This window comes from Cicer arietinum, chromosome 5, assembly GCF_000331145.2.
Source record: "Cicer arietinum cultivar CDC Frontier isolate Library 1 chromosome 5, Cicar.CDCFrontier_v2.0, whole genome shotgun sequence".
NCBI classification, from domain to species: domain Eukaryota; kingdom Viridiplantae; phylum Streptophyta; class Magnoliopsida; order Fabales; family Fabaceae; genus Cicer; species Cicer arietinum.
Window position 1 is genome coordinate 62,328,179 of NC_021164.2, and position 20,425 is coordinate 62,348,603.

Sequence of the window (20,425 nt, forward strand, 5' to 3'; positions counted from 1 at the left end):
CTAAAATACATATGATTACATAGATAATAATCGCATACAATCCAAATCCGTATTTACCATCCAACAATAAGACTGTATAATTCAGATCCGTATTTACCATCGGACAATAAAGCACTTGATTTTACACTAGACGGCAAAAAGCTAGCTAACAAGTACGTACCTAGAAGAAAGTCAAGTATAGTGAGTAGTAGTAAAATGATAATTAAGATGCTTATGATTGATGAAATTATAATTCATATCTTTGCAAGGAGACAGAAAATGATCACCAATGGAAAACAAAAGACATCACACATAAGTACTAGTAAATAATTAGCTACGGAGTCAGGTGAATGCAGGAACGTGGACACACACAAATTCACTCACTTTATTCACATGCTGCAGCATGTACTGTTATGGATAGGGGTGTGTTCCTCACGCCAACCATATTCTTCCCCGTCCTTCATTGTAAAACCATTTTCATTTTTTTCCTTCAATTTTTTTTTTTTTTAAATTTGACATGCATTAAAGTTTTTTATTTTTTTACAAAAATGTTTTTATTTAATTTATGAAAAATTCTAATAAATCTTTAATGACACTTGTTAAGGAATTAAATATAAATTTTTAATTAAAAATACATTGAGAAAGATCATTTAAAAATTTCACTTTTTATTTCTTGACAAGTGTCTAAAGTTAGACCATTAATTTATTATTGAGAAAGAGAATGTTATTCTATCTTTTAATACTAACAATTGTGTAAATAAATATATAAAAGTATCACACATTTACAATAACTTTTTTTTTACTAATATGGTAATTTTATTACTACAATTATCTTTCCTAATATCTATATTTTGTTAGGTGATATTGTAATAAAAGAAAGATGGATATAAATATATATGATGGAGAGATGTTGATTTCAAGAGTAATTATGAGATAAACAATAAATTTTATTAATTTAAGTGTAAAATCAAAAGTTTATGAGTGAATTAACTCCATAAATTTTTATAAAATTTATAATTATTTAATATATTATTATATAATTTCAAATGAATGTATAATCAAACAATTGTTAAATTATATAACTACAAATTTCATATTTATATATAAAATTTTGTGTGTTTGGCCATGCTTTCCATTTATCATTTATATTAAATTATTAAATAAAATAACTCATAGAATCAATAAATATCAGCTTATTCTTATATATATATATATAATTGGATAAAGATAACATCATATACCGTTTCTCTTTGGGGTGTCACCCTTACTACGAAAGCTTTTCAGTTTATTATTCCCTAATGTTTAAAGAACATCCATCCCCACCAACCCGCCTTGTTGCGGAATATAAGTTCAAAGTTTGAATATAACACTTGCAACCTAATTCGAAACAAGAATAAAGATATACATATTATATTATATATAAGGCCAAACCTATTACTCTACGAAAAAACGTTGCTATATTCTTTTTTTATTTTCCCGGGTAACCTAAAATTGAAGAGTACGATAGCTAGCAGGTCAGAAATTGATTTGAATTTCTTGCAATTCAACGTTCTATTAAACAAAACTCAAATTATACATTTAAAATAATAATATTTTTAAAAAATAATTATATAGAATTAACATTTCAATTAATTTTAACAATAAAATTTGTTCCAATTACACTCAAAAATCAAATATCACTTAATAATAAAAGCTGATGATAGTTTATAAACTACTTTCTTACTCTTAAAAATATTGAAATATTCTTTAAAAAAAAATGGTGAGGTCTACAAGAGAATCAATTTGAATAATACCTTAAAAGATATGGTGGTGCAAAATTAAATTCCAAACAAAATTTAGAATGATGTGTTAAATTAAAGAGTCTAATTGTTTTTGAATTAAAAAAAATAGTAAGAGAAGTATTAAGAAAAGTTCTTGAATACTATCTGTTTTACTATAAAATAATCTAAGCTATGCTGATTTTCATCAGCCTTAATTATTCAAAAATTTGCAATCTTCAGAATTCTTTCTTTGAATATATAAATTATTTCTATATGATTATACAATTTTAAAAATCTGAACGATATGAGTGATTATTTTTGCTTTTTTTAAGGGAAAAAGAGAGAGAGAGAGAGAGAGAGAGAGAGAGAGAGAGAGAGAGAGAGAGAGAGAGAGAGAGAGAGAGAGTGGAGAGAGAGAGGGCGGTGAGTGATTATTTTTGCTTTTTTTAAGGGAAAAAGAGAGAGAGAGAGAGAGAGAGAGAGAGAGAGAGAGAGAGAGAGAGAGGGAGAGGGAGAGAGAGAGAGAGAGAGAGAGAGAGAGAGAAATTGAAGGGAGAGTGAGGGCGCGTGGGAGATTAGAATTGGAATATATGCCTTGCTTGTGGGAGGAGGTGGAGTGGGTCCAAACGATGTGGGGCAATTAAGTAGAGTGCTCTTTCGGTATGCGTAGTATGCATTGTTCTTTATTGGGAACGGGACCCAAATATTCTCTCTACATAGCTTCTGTCACGTCAGATACGACTACAGTGACGTAACTACTACTATTAATGTTTCTACATCCACCAAATCAAAATCAACGCTTCTCATTCATCCAACTCAACAACAACACTCACTGCTTCTCAATCATAACCGTCCATTTTTGTCACTAAAGATTTAGTAGTCAAGCTAAGAAACTAGAGAGACATGGTGAGGCCCACCCTTGTTATCACCGACGGGGTTTTACACACACTACTCTCATCTCACTCACTCCATCACTGCTCTTCTCTTCACCTTTTTCTTCCTTCTTATTCACTTGTCCCGTCCCATGTAGCAAACCACACAACACACATGCAATTGCTAGCTACCTACTATCATATTCTTCTACTTCTCTTCTCACTTAACACACTCAAATTAAATCCTCTCTCATTTTCTTCCTTTCTCTCCTTGCAACAATGCAATGCAATGCCGTTAACAAACTGATACTATACAGTAATGCCACTTATTAGTTTGTTTGTTATTTAATCAAGTACACTGCTTGGTCAGAACCGAACAGAACAGAACAATTAAGTTCCTTCTTTTCAAAACTTGGATTTTGCAATGGGTTTATCTTCCCTTCACGCCTGCATGGAATCATCTGCAGAACATTGGTTGCAGGTATATATTTTTGTTTACATTATGCACACTCACATGATAAAATGCATATGAGAAGCACATTGATTAATATTATATGAACTTCATTAACTTCTCAGTAGTAACACTTGCATTCATCAAATGAATGGTATATAGTAGTTTGTACATTATTTAACATTATTAGATTCATGTGATCATTTGAATTGCTATAGAGTTTAATTTAAAGTACCATGTAGTATGTTGAAATATGTGATCTCTAAAAGGGAAGAAAAATCAAAAGTGATAAGAAGGAAAAATAAAGAGAAAGCTTAGCAAAACAAAATTAACAGAAGCTAGCTACCTAGCTAGAAAGACAACAAAAAGAATGAAAAAGAAAAAGACATATACTCTATCATGTATAATAATCAAACAAGACAAATCAACACATTTTTTTACTTTAACTTTTATCATCATAATACACATTAAAACTTATAGCTTCTTTTATACAAAATGTCAGGGCACAATTCACGAGGAATCTGCAGGAATGGATTCATCATCACCAATATCTGGTGACATGCTAACATGTTCAAGACCAATGATGGATCAAAGGAGGCTAAGACCACCACATGACCAATCACTAAAATGTCCAAGGTGTGATTCAACTCACACCAAATTCTGTTACTACAACAATTACAGTCTCTCTCAGCCTAGGTATTTCTGCAAGACATGTAGAAGGTATTGGACAAAAGGAGGTACCCTTAGAAACATCCCTGTAGGTGGTGGTTGTAGAAAGAACAAGAAAGTTTCTTCCAAAAAATCCAATGATCATAACCACCATTTAGCTAATAACAATAATAATATTCATAATCAACCTCAACAACAACAAATGCCTAATTCATATATTCATCACAACCCTAAAGATCTTCAACTTTCTTTCCCTGATGTTCAATTCTCTCACCTAAGTAACTTACTTGGGACTAATGGAGCATTAGGAAACCCTAATTTCATGGAGAACAAGTATGGTAATAATGTTGGCATGCTTGAGATTAACCACCCTAGGCCTATTGATTTCATGGAAAGTAAGTTAGAAGGAATAATTGGGAGTAGTAGTTCTAGGAATTTTGATTTTTTTGGAAATAGTCATGACCATATGAGTATGAGTATGAATATGAATATGGGTGTTGGGGTTGGGGTTGGAGGAGATAATAATATGATGAATGGTCAAAATGGGTTGCCACATGATTTTCATCATGCATTTGGTGGCATGTCATTTGATCATGGAAACAATAACAATATTGGGGCTTATAATTTGATGGATTCTTGTCAAAGACTCATGCTTCCATATGATGCCAATGATGAGGATGATCATAATAACGAGTCAATTGATGTGAAGCCAAACCCTAAACTGTTGTCCCTTGAATGGAACCAAGACCAAGGTTGCTCTGATGCTGGAAAAGAGTCGTATGGTTATGGATCATGGACTGGCATGATGAATGGTTATGGATCTTCCACAACAAACCCTTTGGTCTAAAAGCTGATTATCTAGATTTGGATCTTCTAAATCAGTTGTTTGATGCAGCAGTTGTGGAACTGTTAGTCACTGGATAATGTAACGGCTTCCACTATTGCTGCACCTAACTGACATAGAGGATTCATACACGGATAATCTAGCTTGTATCTGATGATCAATGCATGGTCAATCACTTTCCTCGTATATATATATATATATATATTTTTTTTTTTCATAACCTTCAAATTTATACAAACAAGTTGAGCACCCCTACACTTATGTAAGGAAAGACTCCTTTATCCCCCAAGATTGGGCCAATTCATTGTTTTTCACTTTTAGGCTTGTAATGAGCTATATTACAAATAATGGGGTAATTAGGCTCAAAGGGGATTACACAAATGGATAATTGTAGGGTAGGCTTATTCGCATATATATATATATATATATATATATATATATATATATATATATATATATATATATATACAAAAAGTGTTTGTATGGGAGGGTTTAAATAAATTCCTTGTATTTTTTTTTTTATGTAGTGTTTGTTTCTAAATCAGGGTGGTCTTCAATGTTGTAGTATTAAATTAACAAAGAGATGGATGGAGTGTGAAAGAGAAGTTTGAGAGTCCAAATCGACTGCCTTGGTGCGTTATGTGTGTGTTTGTGTGCGACACGTCATGAAAGCTTTAGGATTTATATATGATGTAACATCGAGGAAGATATGATAGTTGTTCTTTTTCTAGTTAAAGAAAATATGCAGTAGTAGTGTACTGTTATATTATTATCTTTATGAAAACCTTTTGTCTCTATGCTTGTGGGCCTTAATATTATATTATATGTCCATAATTGTTAGTGTTCTGATCTGACTTCGTTATTCTGTTTTCATCACAAGACATTAAACAAGTTTTTCACTGAGGGACCAAGAGTTATGATGAGTGGAAGTTCAGATATATACAGAGCTGAAAGAATATGGCAACGTTACGTATTTACATAGACAACCAGAATAGAATATTAGTCCTTTTGGCTGTACCAAAACAAATATTTAACTGTGTTTTGATTTGATTGCAAACAATAAATTGGAAAAAACTGAAAAAATAAGAAAAAACATTAAAAAAGAAGGGGCATTCCGAGAATCGAACTCGGGACCTCTCGCACCCAAAGCGAGAATCATACCACTAGACCAAATGCCCGCTTGTAACTTGTGTCAAACAAAAGCAATAAATCCAAATGTTCAGAATCGGTCACACATATTCAAGAACTCATAAAATGCATGTGCTTAATATTTTGCTGCGCAATTATCATTCTCTTGCTTTTTATTTGTTAACAACAAAGCAACAAATAATCTTCTACATGTCCTAAAAGGAGGGCGACATGTTAACGTGAGTTTGAAAGCGAATGTTTGGAGATGAGGGTGAAATGGTGCCTCCCGTAGACAAGGAGATTAGCTTAAGTATTCTCCACTTGCATTTCAATTGCAACCACGTTGTGGAATTTATTCCTCACTAATATCACAAAGAAACCATGTTGTCTATACATTTTATAAGAGAAAAATAAATAATAATGATTTAATACACGTAATAAATTGGCTTTTTTTATTATTATACCATTAAAATAATAATTAAATACCATAATACCACTCTTTTTAAATTATATATCAAAATACACTGATTTTAAAGTTTGTATTTTTTTCTCTTAGAAGTCGGTTCTTGCTCCTACACTTTCTCAACTAATTTTTTTTTTAAAGAAAGAAGGGAAATCGGTTTCTTGAATACCGATTTCTCAACATGAATTTTTTTTTATTTTAATTTTTGTTATTTTTAATTATTAAATTTATTTTATTATTTATAAAATTATTTTTATTAGTAGTACTATTTAATAGGCACATATATAGGGAATTTGATCAATTAATAAAGCCACGTTCACCCACTGCGAAATAATGCAACACATTATTTTTCGTTAACATCTTTCTTAATAATAAATATATATTTTATTAATCAATAATTATTATTTTAATTAAATAATTAATTTAAGTTTCATTTATTATTAATTTAATTAATTATTATTTAATTTAATTAATTAGTTTTATTTAATTAATAATTAATTTAAGTTTCATTTATTATTTAATTAATATTTTAATTCAATAAATAAATACAATGTTAATTTTATATTTTATAATTATTAAAAAAAATTAATTAAATGGACTCCATAAAATAACAATATTTAATTTAATATTATAATTAAACATACAAATACCAAATTAACTAATTTTATTACAATGAATTAATTTCTATTAGGAGCATCAGTACGATAAGGGCATTTATTCTTGCTATGTCCCTCGTTCCGACACAAACCACATCTCTTGGGGTGTGTGTTTTTCTCTCGTTGATCCATTTCAGTATGAATACGAGTAGACTATGGACGACCTTTTGGATCTCTTCTCATGGCTGGATTGTGGCATAACTTTATTCTATTGTATTTTGGCCAATATGATTGAAGAGGAATTGCTGGGAACTCTTCTTTGTAAAAGTCAAAGATACATTGCAATGTATACTTATAAGACACATACATCATGTAGTCACGGTGAATAAACGAACAAGCGGCAATGACATGTCAACATGGATAATGTAATGCTTGAAATTCACCACAATCGCACAATCTTTTGTCGAGGTCTACCTTGAATGTCCCTACAGGACGACCACTTGGTGGACGAACCAACTCCTTAACTGTAAATATACTATGAGCTCGATTGTGAATAACAACTTCATGGGAATTTGACATTGCTCGTTCCTTGTTAAGATTTTGAATGATTGTATTTGAGTAAATCAAACATGATGTCATCATTGCTTGGGCCTATATCCCTCTTTCTTCAAATTTTGCAGTCACTCTATAGTATGTTGCTTGCACTAAGGAACTGATTGGAAGATTGCGTGTCCCCTTTAATATATTGTTCATGCACTCAGAAAGGTTAGTTGTCATGTGTCCCCAACGTCTACCTTCATCATATGCTGGTAGCCATTGTTCCTTTGGAATATCGTCGAGCCATTTCACTGCATCGTGACTCCAATCACTGATTTGTCTTCTAAAGTATGTGATGCTTGGTTGAGTCATAGCGTATCCTGAATGAACAAAAGTTGATGTTGTTTAGACAATTTGAAAACAAAATTATAAAGAAAAAATATGTGTGAGATATATATATATAAAAATACTAACCCATGTTGGTTACAAGATTTTTCATTAGCCCATTTTTGAAAGTCCTCATGAAGTTTTGTGATATATGTCGAACGCAAAAGACATGATGCCAATTGATGTTTACACGCTTAACAGCACTTTTAATCGACTCATGTCTATCTGAAATCAAGCAGAGGTTGGGTTGAGGTGTGACAAACATTCGTAGACGACTGAGGAAAAAAAACCAACCATCTGATGTTTCACCCTCAACAATGGCGTATGCTATAGGAATGGTATGACTGTCACCATCCTGAGCGATTGCCATTAGTAAGGTCCCACGATACTTCCCATATAACCATATTCCATCAACTGAAACAACTGGTTTACAATGATCAAACCCTCTGATACATAGTTGGAAACTCCAAAAGAGACGATGAAAGACAGCCTTGCTAGGAACTCGTTGGCCATCCTCAATAAAGGGTCCCACTTTAATATCGGTAACAGTACCTGGAAGATAATGTTTAAAATCAAGAATCCACCTTGGAAGCTCTTTATATGATTCCTCCTAATTGTCGTATATTCTCTCAATGGCCTTTTGTTTTGCAATCCATATTTTTCTATAAGTAGTGGTATATGTGTACCGAGATCGTATATGTGCAATCAATACTGAAACTGATATTGTGGGATCTGTTGTTACCATTTGTAAGATGCTTTCACAAATAACAGCCGAAGAGAGTTGTTGGTGATCTTGTGAAACCATTGTTGATGAGCATGTGTATGGCCCTTCTAGTTTTGTGATCTTTCATATGTTTGATTTCTTTCCATTCAAGATTCTACACCTCCACATACAATTTTTATTTTTACAGTGGACAATCCATCTAGTGCTATCAGAATGTGGAACGACGAAGCTCGTAGAATTGTGCATATGATATTCTTTTACACACTGCATTGCCACATCTTTTGTGGGAAATGTCATCCCCACTTGAAGATTGTCAGGATCTGGAACAAGGTAAGATTGGTTTTTGGATATAGAGTTGACAAATTCATTGTCAACGTAATTCATGTTGTCGGTGGTAACGTTGCAAAAATGTGAGGCGGGGTCAGAGAAAAAAATTGTAGTAGATGGACATTCTACTACGGGTTCCTGATCATCATCATCGTCATCGTCATCGACAACAACTTCAACAAGAATGTCATCCTCATTCTCAATAAAATCGTCGACTTCTTCATTGTGGACACCAGCTACAACACTAATAGGATCATCGTACGGTGTGTTAAGGTCAATATCATGGGTGGATGTTGATGGGTGTTGTGACGATGAGGCTATGGATTGATGGTGGATTTGTGTTTCAATAAAAGGGTATGAACATGGAATGGAGTTGGGATATGAAGAAGGTAAACTTACTTGTGTGTCGTCTCTAGGATCGTCTACTAACTGTGCATAAACTTCAGTTGTTGAAATACCAAGGCATTTACTTGCAATGAACATGTCAAACATCATATACACGTTATCATCTCCTAAGAGATTTAACGATTCATATCGAACATGTCCTGGCGCAAGAGTTATAAGGTATCGGTAAATAACATCTACCACCCTCTGTGAGTTGTCTGGTTGAATCTTTGTTTGGATACATTTGATAAGTCCATCAAGTTTGATATTTTTTTTCACTTTTACCAATGATGTATTTGCGCATGCAAAGACAACATCTTCTATGTTTGTCCTCTCAACATGTCCATTGTAATATACTATGACAAAAAACTCTGATGGAGCCATTATAGGTAAAAGATGTGTATGAGTAAGCATTTAGAATGATATTTGTTTGTGTACTCAATAAGTGAACAACATTACATATTTATACTATGATGGATAACATCCCAATGATGTTAGTGTAATCCTCCAATCCTCCACTGATTGGCTGGTTCAGATTTTTGGATAGGATAATGCTTACATATAAGATGACGTCAGCGTAATCTGGTACGATGACATCAGCGTAATCCTCAAACCATCTACTGATTGGCTGGTTTGGATTTTTTGATAAGATAATGAATACGTGTACAATGACGTCATCGTAATACTCAAATCATCCACTGATTGGCTGGTTCGGATTTTTGGATAAGATAATGAATACGTGTACGATGACGTCATCGTAATCCTCAAATCATCCATTGATTGGTTGGTTCGGATTTTTGGATAGGATAATGCTTACGTGTAAGATGACGTCAGCGTAATCTTGTAGGATGACGTCAACGTAATCCTCAAATCATCCAGTGATTGGCTGGTTCGGATTTTTTTATAGGATAATGCTTACGTGTAAGATGACGTCAACGTAATCTGGTACGATGACATCATCGTAATCCTCAAATCATCCATTGATTGGCTGGTTTGGGTTTTTGGATAGGATAATGCTTACGTGTAAGATGACGTCAGCGTAATCTGGTACGATGACGACAGCGTAATCCTCAAATCATCCACTGATTGGTTGGTTCGAATTTTTGGATAAGATAATGAATACGTGTACGATGACGTCATCGTAATCCCCCAATCCTCCACTGATTGGCTGGTTCAGATTTTTGGATAAGATAATGAATGCGTGTACGATGACGTCATCGTAATCCTCAAATCATCCACTGATAAATCTTGACAAATCGTAATCCTAAAAGACACATTTGCTCATGTTCTGAATAATGCAGCAGCTGAGCAAGTACAACAACATAGTATAGCGTACCTATTACGCTTGATTGGGGGTTTGGTAATCCCTGACAAATCTTGCAATAGAGTTCATTTGATGTATTTTCCCCTGTTGAAACATATTCAATGTGTTCGACTATATAGTTGGGGTTCAGCGTGTTTGGCAAACTTATAAAGACAAATGTGTCGTGCAACCACACCGTCTTATGCATGTATAGGTGGATGTACATTGCTCCTTCAATCTTGGGTATGGTATCGCATGCCGTTCATTGCCCCTCATTGCACTAAAGAGATATCATTTCTACTAGCAAAACGGTAAAACATTTTTCATATTAATCCAATAAATTACATATAATATACTTGTCAAACTTGCTAAATAATAGTTTTATATTCTTTTACTAGATGGATTGGCAGAGGACTAATCCATTTTGGAACTCCATACGGGGATCTTGTCAGTTATAGATCAAACATTGATCACATGCAACATTATCAGGTTTAAAATTTTATTGTTCAACAAAATTTATATTTATTATAACTGTGTTGTCTTACCAATATGTCTTTTTTTCTCTAGTTCATACGGATGCCTTATAGGGGTCTTGAAAATGTCATACCACAACAAGCATATCAGGATTCAATGATATGGACTGCCAAAACTGCATTGATTTGTTTCTCAACTGTTGAATGACATCAAAGAGATAGAGTCAAACTGCAGTTTGGACTTTTGCAGGAAATACCAGATGAACATGAAAATATTGATACACTTCACTGTCAGGATATGAGAGGGAATCATCTGGAAAATTGGAAAGACAAACATGTTGCATGGATTCAATTTTGGAACGAACGTCGAAGTCATTGTCTTACCGGTCAACCGATACATGGACACCCAATACCAACAGAGGAGTATATGGTGTGGTTTAGACACAACTCTAATCTGTATCTATCAGCTCTACACCTACTACGGGACCCACGATGTGGTGTTGCAGAAGATGAAGCGCCATAACCACATCGTCATTCATTTTCTTTCACCCCAACACAACAACAATTTGAACCACCAAGACAATCAGTTCAATTCATGTCAACTCAACAAGATGATCACCGACAATCTCTACATTCAAGTGATCAAGATTTTGTGAATAACTTATTTGGTGCATACCTAGGTACGTCTGAATCGGCTACTCATTATATTAATAACATGTACTCATTTGGTGTTCCATCATTCCCAAATCAAGTAGATCATACTTCTTCGATGCATGTCGACCTACTAAGTGAAAATGTTCAGGAGACATATGCCCCAGTTGACAAAGAAAACTCACCTCCATGTCGTCCACGTCGTATTCGTCGACCACCACGATGTGGGACTGGACACCATATAGGAAATTAATGTAATAAAAATATTGTAATAAAATTTATATATATTTTTTTTACTCATTTGGTATTTGTATGTTTAATTATAATATTAAATTAAATATTGTTATTTTATGGAGTCCATTTAATTAATTTTTTTTAATAATTATAAAATATAAAATTAACATTGTATTTATTTATTGAATTAAAATATTAATTACTTAATTAAAATAATAAATGAAACTTAAATTAATTATTAATTAAATTAAACTAATTAATTTAATTAAATAAGAATTAATTAAATTAATAATAAATAAAACTTAAATTAATTATTTAATTAAAATAATAATTATTGATTAATAAAATATATATTTATTATTAAGAAAGATGTTAACGAAAAATAATGTGTTGCATTATTTCGCAGTGGGTGAACGTGGCTTTATTAATTGATCAAATTCCCTATATATGTGCCTATTAAATAGTACTACTAATAAAAATAATTTTATAAAAGATAAAATAAATTTAATAATTAAAAATAACAAAATTTAAATAAATAAAAAAATTCATGTTGAGAAATCGGTATTCAATAAACCGATTTCCCTTCTTTCTTTAAAAAAAAAAAGAAAAAAAACTTAGTTGAGAAAGCGTAGGAGCAAGAACTGACTTATAAGAGAAAACAATACAAACTTTAAAATCAGTGGTATTTTGGTATATAATTTAAAAAGAGTGGTATTATAGTATTTAATTTTTATTTTAATGGTATAATAAAAAAAGTCTAATAAATTGATAATGTAACAATAAGAGAAAAATAAAGATAAAATGAAATGTTATAATGAGTGTATGAATTTTTTTGAAGAGATGTGTGTCATTGCTCTAATTATTTTTGGTTCATGTAATTGTTATGTAATATGTGGTGACTAGATATCCTCGCCTCGTGCATTTAGAGAAATTTCATTACTAGGTGAATTTTTATGTCCAAAAAATAGGTAAACTAATTATGAAGTACATATGAGTTTGGTTGGTTACCAGTATTTTAATTAAATCAAAATTTAAATTATCATTCTAGACCAATTCATAAAAAATAATTATCTAAAAAATGAATAACTTTTTCAATATACTCAGATTGATTATAGTTGCATCACTCTCAACTCAACATTCATCCATTTGAATTTATAGTATAGTGAATGCACTAATATTATTTCTTAAAAATAATTTAGAAGTATATTGTTTCCACTTTCATTTATATATCCTTCTAATATGTGTAAAATTTGTCAAATTGATTGGTATTTTTTTTTAATCATTTATTGATTTAATTGCATTTTTGGTTTCTATGTTTTCATTGATTTATAAAATTGATCTCTTATTTTAAAATTTAATAGCTTTGATCCATCATTCATATTTTTTAGCTTAAAATGTTGTTGTAGTATATTTTCAACAATATGACATATAATAAAATGATGTTGAATATTAATATTAATAAAATTACAATAAATTATTTAAAAACTTCAATTTCACTTATAAAATTATTTATTTTTAAAATTTAATTAATAACATATAAATAATTTATATATTAAATAATTTCTAAGTAACGAAATTGTTTAAGATCTACGGTTTGTATATATACAAGACAAAATCCGTTGAGAATAAACTTTGTGTTTGTATATATTGACAAATCTATGGGACTGTGGTGAAGTGCACAACATCTTTATCAAGCCCTCCCAATTTTTATTATTAATATTTCAACCTTATGTGCATAATGCATCGATGGTGTTGCTTTTGTTCCCTGATTTGCTCTCTTTCTGATCGTACGAGTATTCGAGGGTTTGATTGGATTTGTTGAGAAGGAAAAACATTTGATTTAATCACTAGTTTTATTATGAAAAATGGTTCGTGCACACCCAAATATCCTTTAAATATTTTGGGAGAGAAAATAAAATATTAAATAGATATATGTATGAAAATTAAAGAATTCAAATATAAAAATTGTTTTATTATATCCAAATTATTTTAAAATTAAATTCGATTTAGTTTTGTTTACATTACTTTGTTTAATATTTTTTATATGACATAAAAAATTGTTATATAAAACATAATAGACAATATATTATGGACATTTTGACACACACAAAAAATTATAGACATTTAGGTATTAGGTATTGTTTAGTAATGTTAATAAACTAGTTCATAGTTTATTAAATTAATTTATAAGTTGATTGGATTAAATTAGATGTGTTTAGTAAATAAGTTTTTTTCTCATACACTTATAGTGTATTATCAGATTCTCAGATTTTCAGATGCTATTTCAAGTAGTGTTTGAGTTTATAGCTTATAACTTTTTACCGTTTCTTTTATTTATAACCTCAATAATTTAAAATATTATTTTTTATACGTAAAACATAATTCTCCCACTAACTTACTATTATCTTTAGTATCTTCTTCTCAATGCTATTACTTCTATTTTTTTAATTCAGAGTGGTACTATTACTTCTACATAACACATTCATTCTTTTGATTCTTGTACAAAATTTCACAATAACAAATTTAACTTCATGCATGGCAAGAGTTTATGTCACATAATACAAAATTGACAAATTCATGCAATAGAGCTAGACTCAATTTCTTTAATTATTTCCAAAACAATATAGTTAGACTCGATTTCTTTAATTTCTTCCAAAAAATAACTCAAAAAATCATTCATGTTATTCATATGAAAAAATTCACAAAGTTCTAAATTGTAAACCGTAAATAAATTGTTTTTTATAATTATATATATATATATATATATATATATATATATATGAGGTTTGTTTAATTTTTGAAGAACTTTTCAAATTTATTTTATATTATAATTAAAAAAGTAAATGGCGTTGAATACGAACACGGCACCAACATCTTAATTATATTTAATTAATTTAATTTTTCAATTTATTATTACTATCGATGTATTAGTGTTGTGTCTGATTATGTGTCGGTATTCGTGTTTCATACAATAAAATTTCTAATATAAAAATTTATGTTTTAATTGTAAATATGAGAATATGGAAAATACGGAAACATAAGAAATATAGTGAAGTAGAAAAAATTGATTGAGTACCAAAAAAAAATTGATGACTAAAAAAATAAATTGAGATCTTTATTATTGTTTATTTCTAAAACCAAATGTCAGGTATACGCAAAGGATACATAAAAAAATCAAATTGATGATATAGTATTTTGAGACGGGACGAAAAACTGGAGGGTGGTCTAAACCGGGTCTATTTTTTACTTTGTTGTCTTGTTTTTTTGTTTTTTTTTTGTCTTTTTTTTTTTGTTTTGGATCGAGTCAGATCCAACCCAAAACTTATGAGTCAAGTCGGGTTTGTGAGACGAACTTAGTCGTGTACGCCTGTAACTAAAATAATGCTTAAGGTTGAATAAAAATGTCATATTTTTATTATTTTAAATTAAATAATTAATTTTTTTATGACATTTTATACTATTAATAGCTAAATTTATTAATCACTTTAATTTCAATTAATTAGTTTTTCTAACTATAAATCATGAGTTATCAACTAAGTTTTCAACTATCAATCAATTTTTTAACTATCAAATTCCGATAAAAAAAATATGAACATCAATTTTAGTCGATAATAACAAACTTCAAATAAAGTTTAACGAGTATTCAGTTAATGTGGTGTGTGAATACTAGATACACATGTATCAATATTATAATTTTGTAGTTCGATTTCGATTGAATCCATTTGCATCATATAATCTAAAACTGATCTAATTTATTAAAAAAATGATTTTATGTTTTTTTTCTTCTTCAAATTGTTTAATGATTTTCAGTACTTAGCTAGATTGTTACATTTATTATTGGATTTGATTGGACATGAACACTCTTCCTTACTAGCAATAGTTTATTTTTTTAACTCATACTAGCAATTGCTAAGCAAGATGGTCGGGCATATGATCTTATTGACTATGACAACATAAATGACATTGAATTTTTTATAATGAAATAAGACACACCGTCCTTGAGATTTTAGATGTCATGTGCGAGTGATGAGTTTGGTGTCTTTATTTAAATTGTAGATAATCTTCATCTTAAACGTTAAACATTACATAAGCATTAAAAAAGTTCATATCAAACAAAAACCAAAATTGAATCATAGCAAAATTAATTATACATGTATCTATGTAATCTAATATGTAATATTAACATCTAACACTAATAACAAGATTCATCTACATATTAATCTTAATTTGAATATCTTCCTCATTGCATTTTTTTCTACAAAATCAATAATAATTGTTTACAGTCAAGATTATTTAAAAATTAATTTTCAATTGAAATCAACACAAGAGTAAGAATGGCAATACAACCCGTACTTGCAGATACCCACCCAAATCCGTTTGATTTGAGCGGAAAAAATCTGCTTTGATTGGATGCGGGTGCGTATTTTTCCCGAAATTAAATTTCAGAGGCGGGGATGAGTTTGGGGTGATGATATCCACCCTGCACCCGGACTCGAACCCACCGCGCAAGTTTTTGATAGTAATTTTTGATTTTTCTATATATATTGAATATACTTAATAATTTTTAAAATATTAAAAATTATAATCTTATCTCCATAGAAAATAATTTTTAATTTTATTATTGTTTAATAATTATTATTTTATTATATTAATTATAATATATATTATTTTTAAATTTATAATTTTATATATATTAATGGATGCGGGTGTGGATGGGGAAACCATAAACCTGTTGTGGACGAGGCCTAAATTTCACATTCGTTATGAAACAGATACGAGTGTGGATTTTCCTCGATTAATCGAGTGCGTAGGTGGAAGAGGCAAAATTTATCCCCGACCTGCCTCGTTGCCATGCCTACACAAGAGTATTTAATTTATTTTACGATGTTGTAGATCGTAAATAATATTTTAACAATTTCAATTTCTAAAAACTACTCTATAGCAAATGATACAGTAATGGAGATAGTTAATATTATTTTAAGAGATATGCAAGCATTAGGAAACACGATTGAATATTTTAAGATAACTCAATATCATAAAATTTGATTTTGATTCAATTGTTGAAACAAAATTTCAGATCATAAGAATGATCATGTTTTAAATAAGTTTCAAGATATTTGCGACATAATTTTAAATTTTCATAAAAAATGACCTAAGTCTTTCTATACAAAACAAAAAATAAAAAAATATCCTCGTACGTTCTATATTGCTCAATTATTCTATAAGTGTGTCAATTGTTTGATCTATGATATATAAAAAATGATAAATTATAAAAAATTATTTAGCACTCTCAAAATTTGTTCTTTAGTTAGAGTTTCTTTTTTAGAATGTTTAAAATTTAGGTTGAAATTTTATAGTGGATAAAAAGACTAAATATTTAATTTAGGTATAACATAATAAAATATTTTATTTGGTCTTTTTTATAAAAGTGAATTGAGTTAACAAAAGTTGATATACAGTATAAAAAAAATATGATAAAATAATTTTTGTATTCAAAAATATTTTAATATAATTTTTTAGAAAACATCTTAGTTTAAAAAATGAGGTTCTTATATATATATATGTATATATATAGTAAAAACAAAAATTGGTGCCCTCAAAATTTAGGATCCTATTCGGCTGCATCTGTCGAATACCTTTCAAATCTCCATCTTCTTTCATTTTTTTTATTTTAATCTTCAACTAACAATGTAAAGTTAAATGAAATTGAAAAAAAAGAGTAAAAAAACTACACACATCAAGTTTCATTCAAGAAACTCACTGAATTTTGACTAATTAAGAAAATTATCATAAACAACATAGTTTCAATTAAAATAAATTATTGGGAGTTCGAATGCACTTCAATTTATTTTGAGGAACATAGTTAACACGCGTATAAAATAACACAAAAAAATTATGTTGTTATTGAACATATTTTTTTTATTACTATTTTGTTAAGATGATGATTATTTTTTTTTTTTATTTCTTATATTTTTTTATACGTATAGAAAAACTTTAAATATAATTGGTTTTAAAAATGAGGGGATATTTTTAGTGGGTTGTGCGAACTTTTTGTTTGTATAAAAAATTGGCAACCAGTCAACAAAATTATAAACTAAATTTATCTAATATTTGTAGGTCATTAACCAATAACATTTCATGAAAAATACTATATATTATTGAAGGTTTATTTTTAATAACTTTACTTTAGAAATAATTTATACGAATACTTCTTTTTAAAAACTATTAACTAAAATGTCTTTTTTTTTTAAGTTACAAGTCGTCATTTGAAAAAACGACTTCTTTAAGGAAGTCTGTGTTTCAATGGCGACTTCCTAAGGCAATTTAAAAAAAAAAAAAGTTTAAAATTTTTTACAAATTAAAATATATATATATATATATATATATATATATAATTAATATAATTCATTAAAATACATAAATACAAATTTTAAATTACATAATTCATTCATAAAAAATTTCACAATTTTTACAAAAATTACGATAAAATTAATGTCGAAGGTGGCCTCCAGTACCACATTGTCGAGGTTTTCTCACGTGTACGAGATTTTGACGACACCTTGGTATTCTTCTTCTTCTTCTTCTTCTTCTTGAGCTTCGTCTTCTTGCTGTCGAGGATGTCTAAGAGAAAATGCTGCAAAATAACTACTTCCACCTTGAGTCCATTTGGATATTTAATTTAACAGAGTATATGCATTCCCAAAGCTTGAAGTTTGAAAGTTTTGTTGACACATATTACTCAGTAACCGGGTAGCAGACTCATGTGTATTATAACGAGTGTTGAACGTGTTATACAACAATTTCTCTTCGCTTGATGCAAATGATAGTCGACGAATTGTCTTCTTTATGTGGTTGTTGGTTGTCAAAATTAAATTGTTCCCCTGGTGTGAACCCATAAGATTGATGTGGTGTGTGGGTAAAAGTATGAAGATGTGGTGTGTGGACAAATGATTTTTTACGTGTTGGGGGTAAAGCAGTAACTGAATCAACTATGGTATCACGGACATATGATTTTTTAGATTTATTAAGAGTCATGCCACCTAAATCTCAAAGAGAATATAATTTTATAAAATTAAAATGGCTAAGAGAAATATTTTCAATGTTAACTCAAGAATAATCGAATGAATAAATAATTTTACATGGTAGAGTATACATTATTGATTGGCGGCATATTAATGCCTGACAAATCCCACAATCGAGTAATATTATGTGGTTGCACTTGTTGAGAGATTTGCGAGAGATATGATAATATAGTTGGGGTTCAGCGTACTTGACAACACTTTAGTGAGAATTATGTCATGTATCTGAACCCGATATTATGTTGATTGGTGGATTTTCAGATCTACTTCAAAATTGGGCATGGCACCATATGTCATTTCTTGCACCAATGAGTAATCTTGAGCCTCATTTTCTGTTCGCAAAAAGGTAAATATAAAACAAGGTAATATTATATTTATAAAACTATTAACTAATTCACTAACATTCAGATTTATTTCCGTAGATATAGTGGAAAAAATATGAAATTTGGTGATACACATCGTTATCATACCGCTCGATATCGATAAAAAATTATTCACATGACCGTTAACGATGTAATACATTAAAACATTACTTTATTTCTATTATTTTATTTCTTCTTATTCATATATTACTGACAAACTTTTTATATATCAGTTTCTTTGAAGGCCCTACCTACGTCTAACATACGATAATCCAGAAGACAATTGACTATGAAATGCATCTACATGTTTGATTTGTTTGTACATAATAGAATTGCATTAGACTGACAGAGTGAAGCTACATTTTAGACTACCTTAAGAAATTTCACATCCCCCGATGAACATGATTTATAAAATCAGGAAGTCGCCATTTGAAACGCGAATTTTCTTAAGGAGGTTGCATTTCTAAATGGCTACTTGTAATTTAAAAAAAGAAGATAGCATTTTTGTTAATAATTTTCAAAAGGAAATATTTATATAAATTATTTTAAAAATAAGGTTATTCAAAAGTAAGAAAAAACCCATTATCGACCGTGTAATGTCATTTTTTGTCAAAAAAAAAAAAATCAATTTTTGACATAAAAATGATCCACACGTATACCATACCAGGTATGCCTCATTCCCATAATTATATGTAATTAACGACTTATCAATATTTAATTAATTGTTTACGGTTATCAATATTTTTAAAGAGTTAATGACGTATCAATATTTAATTAACTGTTCATATTTTTTAAGATTACTACTTTATTTTCTCAAAATCCACCAAAAAGTATGTTTTATGATTTTAATTATTGAATTAATTCAATTTATAACATGATTATTAATCACTAACTAATCACTATTTAATCATTGATGTTAACCACTAATTTAGTTCTGTTATCATGTCATACAAATCCAACAATAGTGGACGCTATTTAAATAGCACAAATCATTGTTAATGATATCATTTATTAGAACATTTAAAAAACGAATGAGATATACCAAGTGAGAAGAACAAGAAGAATAAGATCACTAAATAATGGCTCTTTGATTAAAATGAACGACTGTGATTAACTTTCTCTTTATAATGCACAGGCGTTTCTATTTTCGGTAAATGTGTCGTTCTTCTTGTGCACAGGAACCGCTTCTTCATCATGGCCCC

General features: G+C 29.7%; 1 protein-coding gene and 1 non-coding gene across 2 annotated transcripts; one reads left to right on the top strand and one right to left on the bottom strand.

Moving 5' to 3' along the window:
* The first annotated feature begins 2,703 nt into the window (after nt 1-2,703).
* Nucleotides 2,704-4,666, top strand: LOC101497757 (dof zinc finger protein DOF5.6). The gene is made up of 2 exons (XM_004501871.4): nt 2,704-3,092; nt 3,565-4,666. Exons 1-2 carry the CDS (start codon nt 3,036-3,038, stop codon nt 4,576-4,578), a joined length of 1,071 nt encoding a protein of 356 aa, XP_004501928.1. The 5' UTR covers nt 2,704-3,035; the 3' UTR covers nt 4,579-4,666.
* A 1,015-nt stretch (nt 4,667-5,681) lies between these two features.
* On the bottom strand, nt 5,682-5,753 carry TRNAP-UGG (transfer RNA proline (anticodon UGG)). Its single transcript has one exon. It is a non-coding gene; the product is annotated as a tRNA-Pro (tRNA).
* Nucleotides 5,754-20,425: the final 14,672 nt, after the last annotated feature.

Coding starts and splice junctions, on each gene's coding strand:
- LOC101497757 (XM_004501871.4), top strand. CDS start 3,036: ATGGGTTTATCTTCCCTTCACGCCTGCATGGAATCATCTGCAGAACAT. Junction 3,093..3,564: donor CTGCAGAACATTGGTTGCAG/GTATATATTTTT, acceptor ACAAAATGTCAG/GGCACAATTCACGAGGAATC.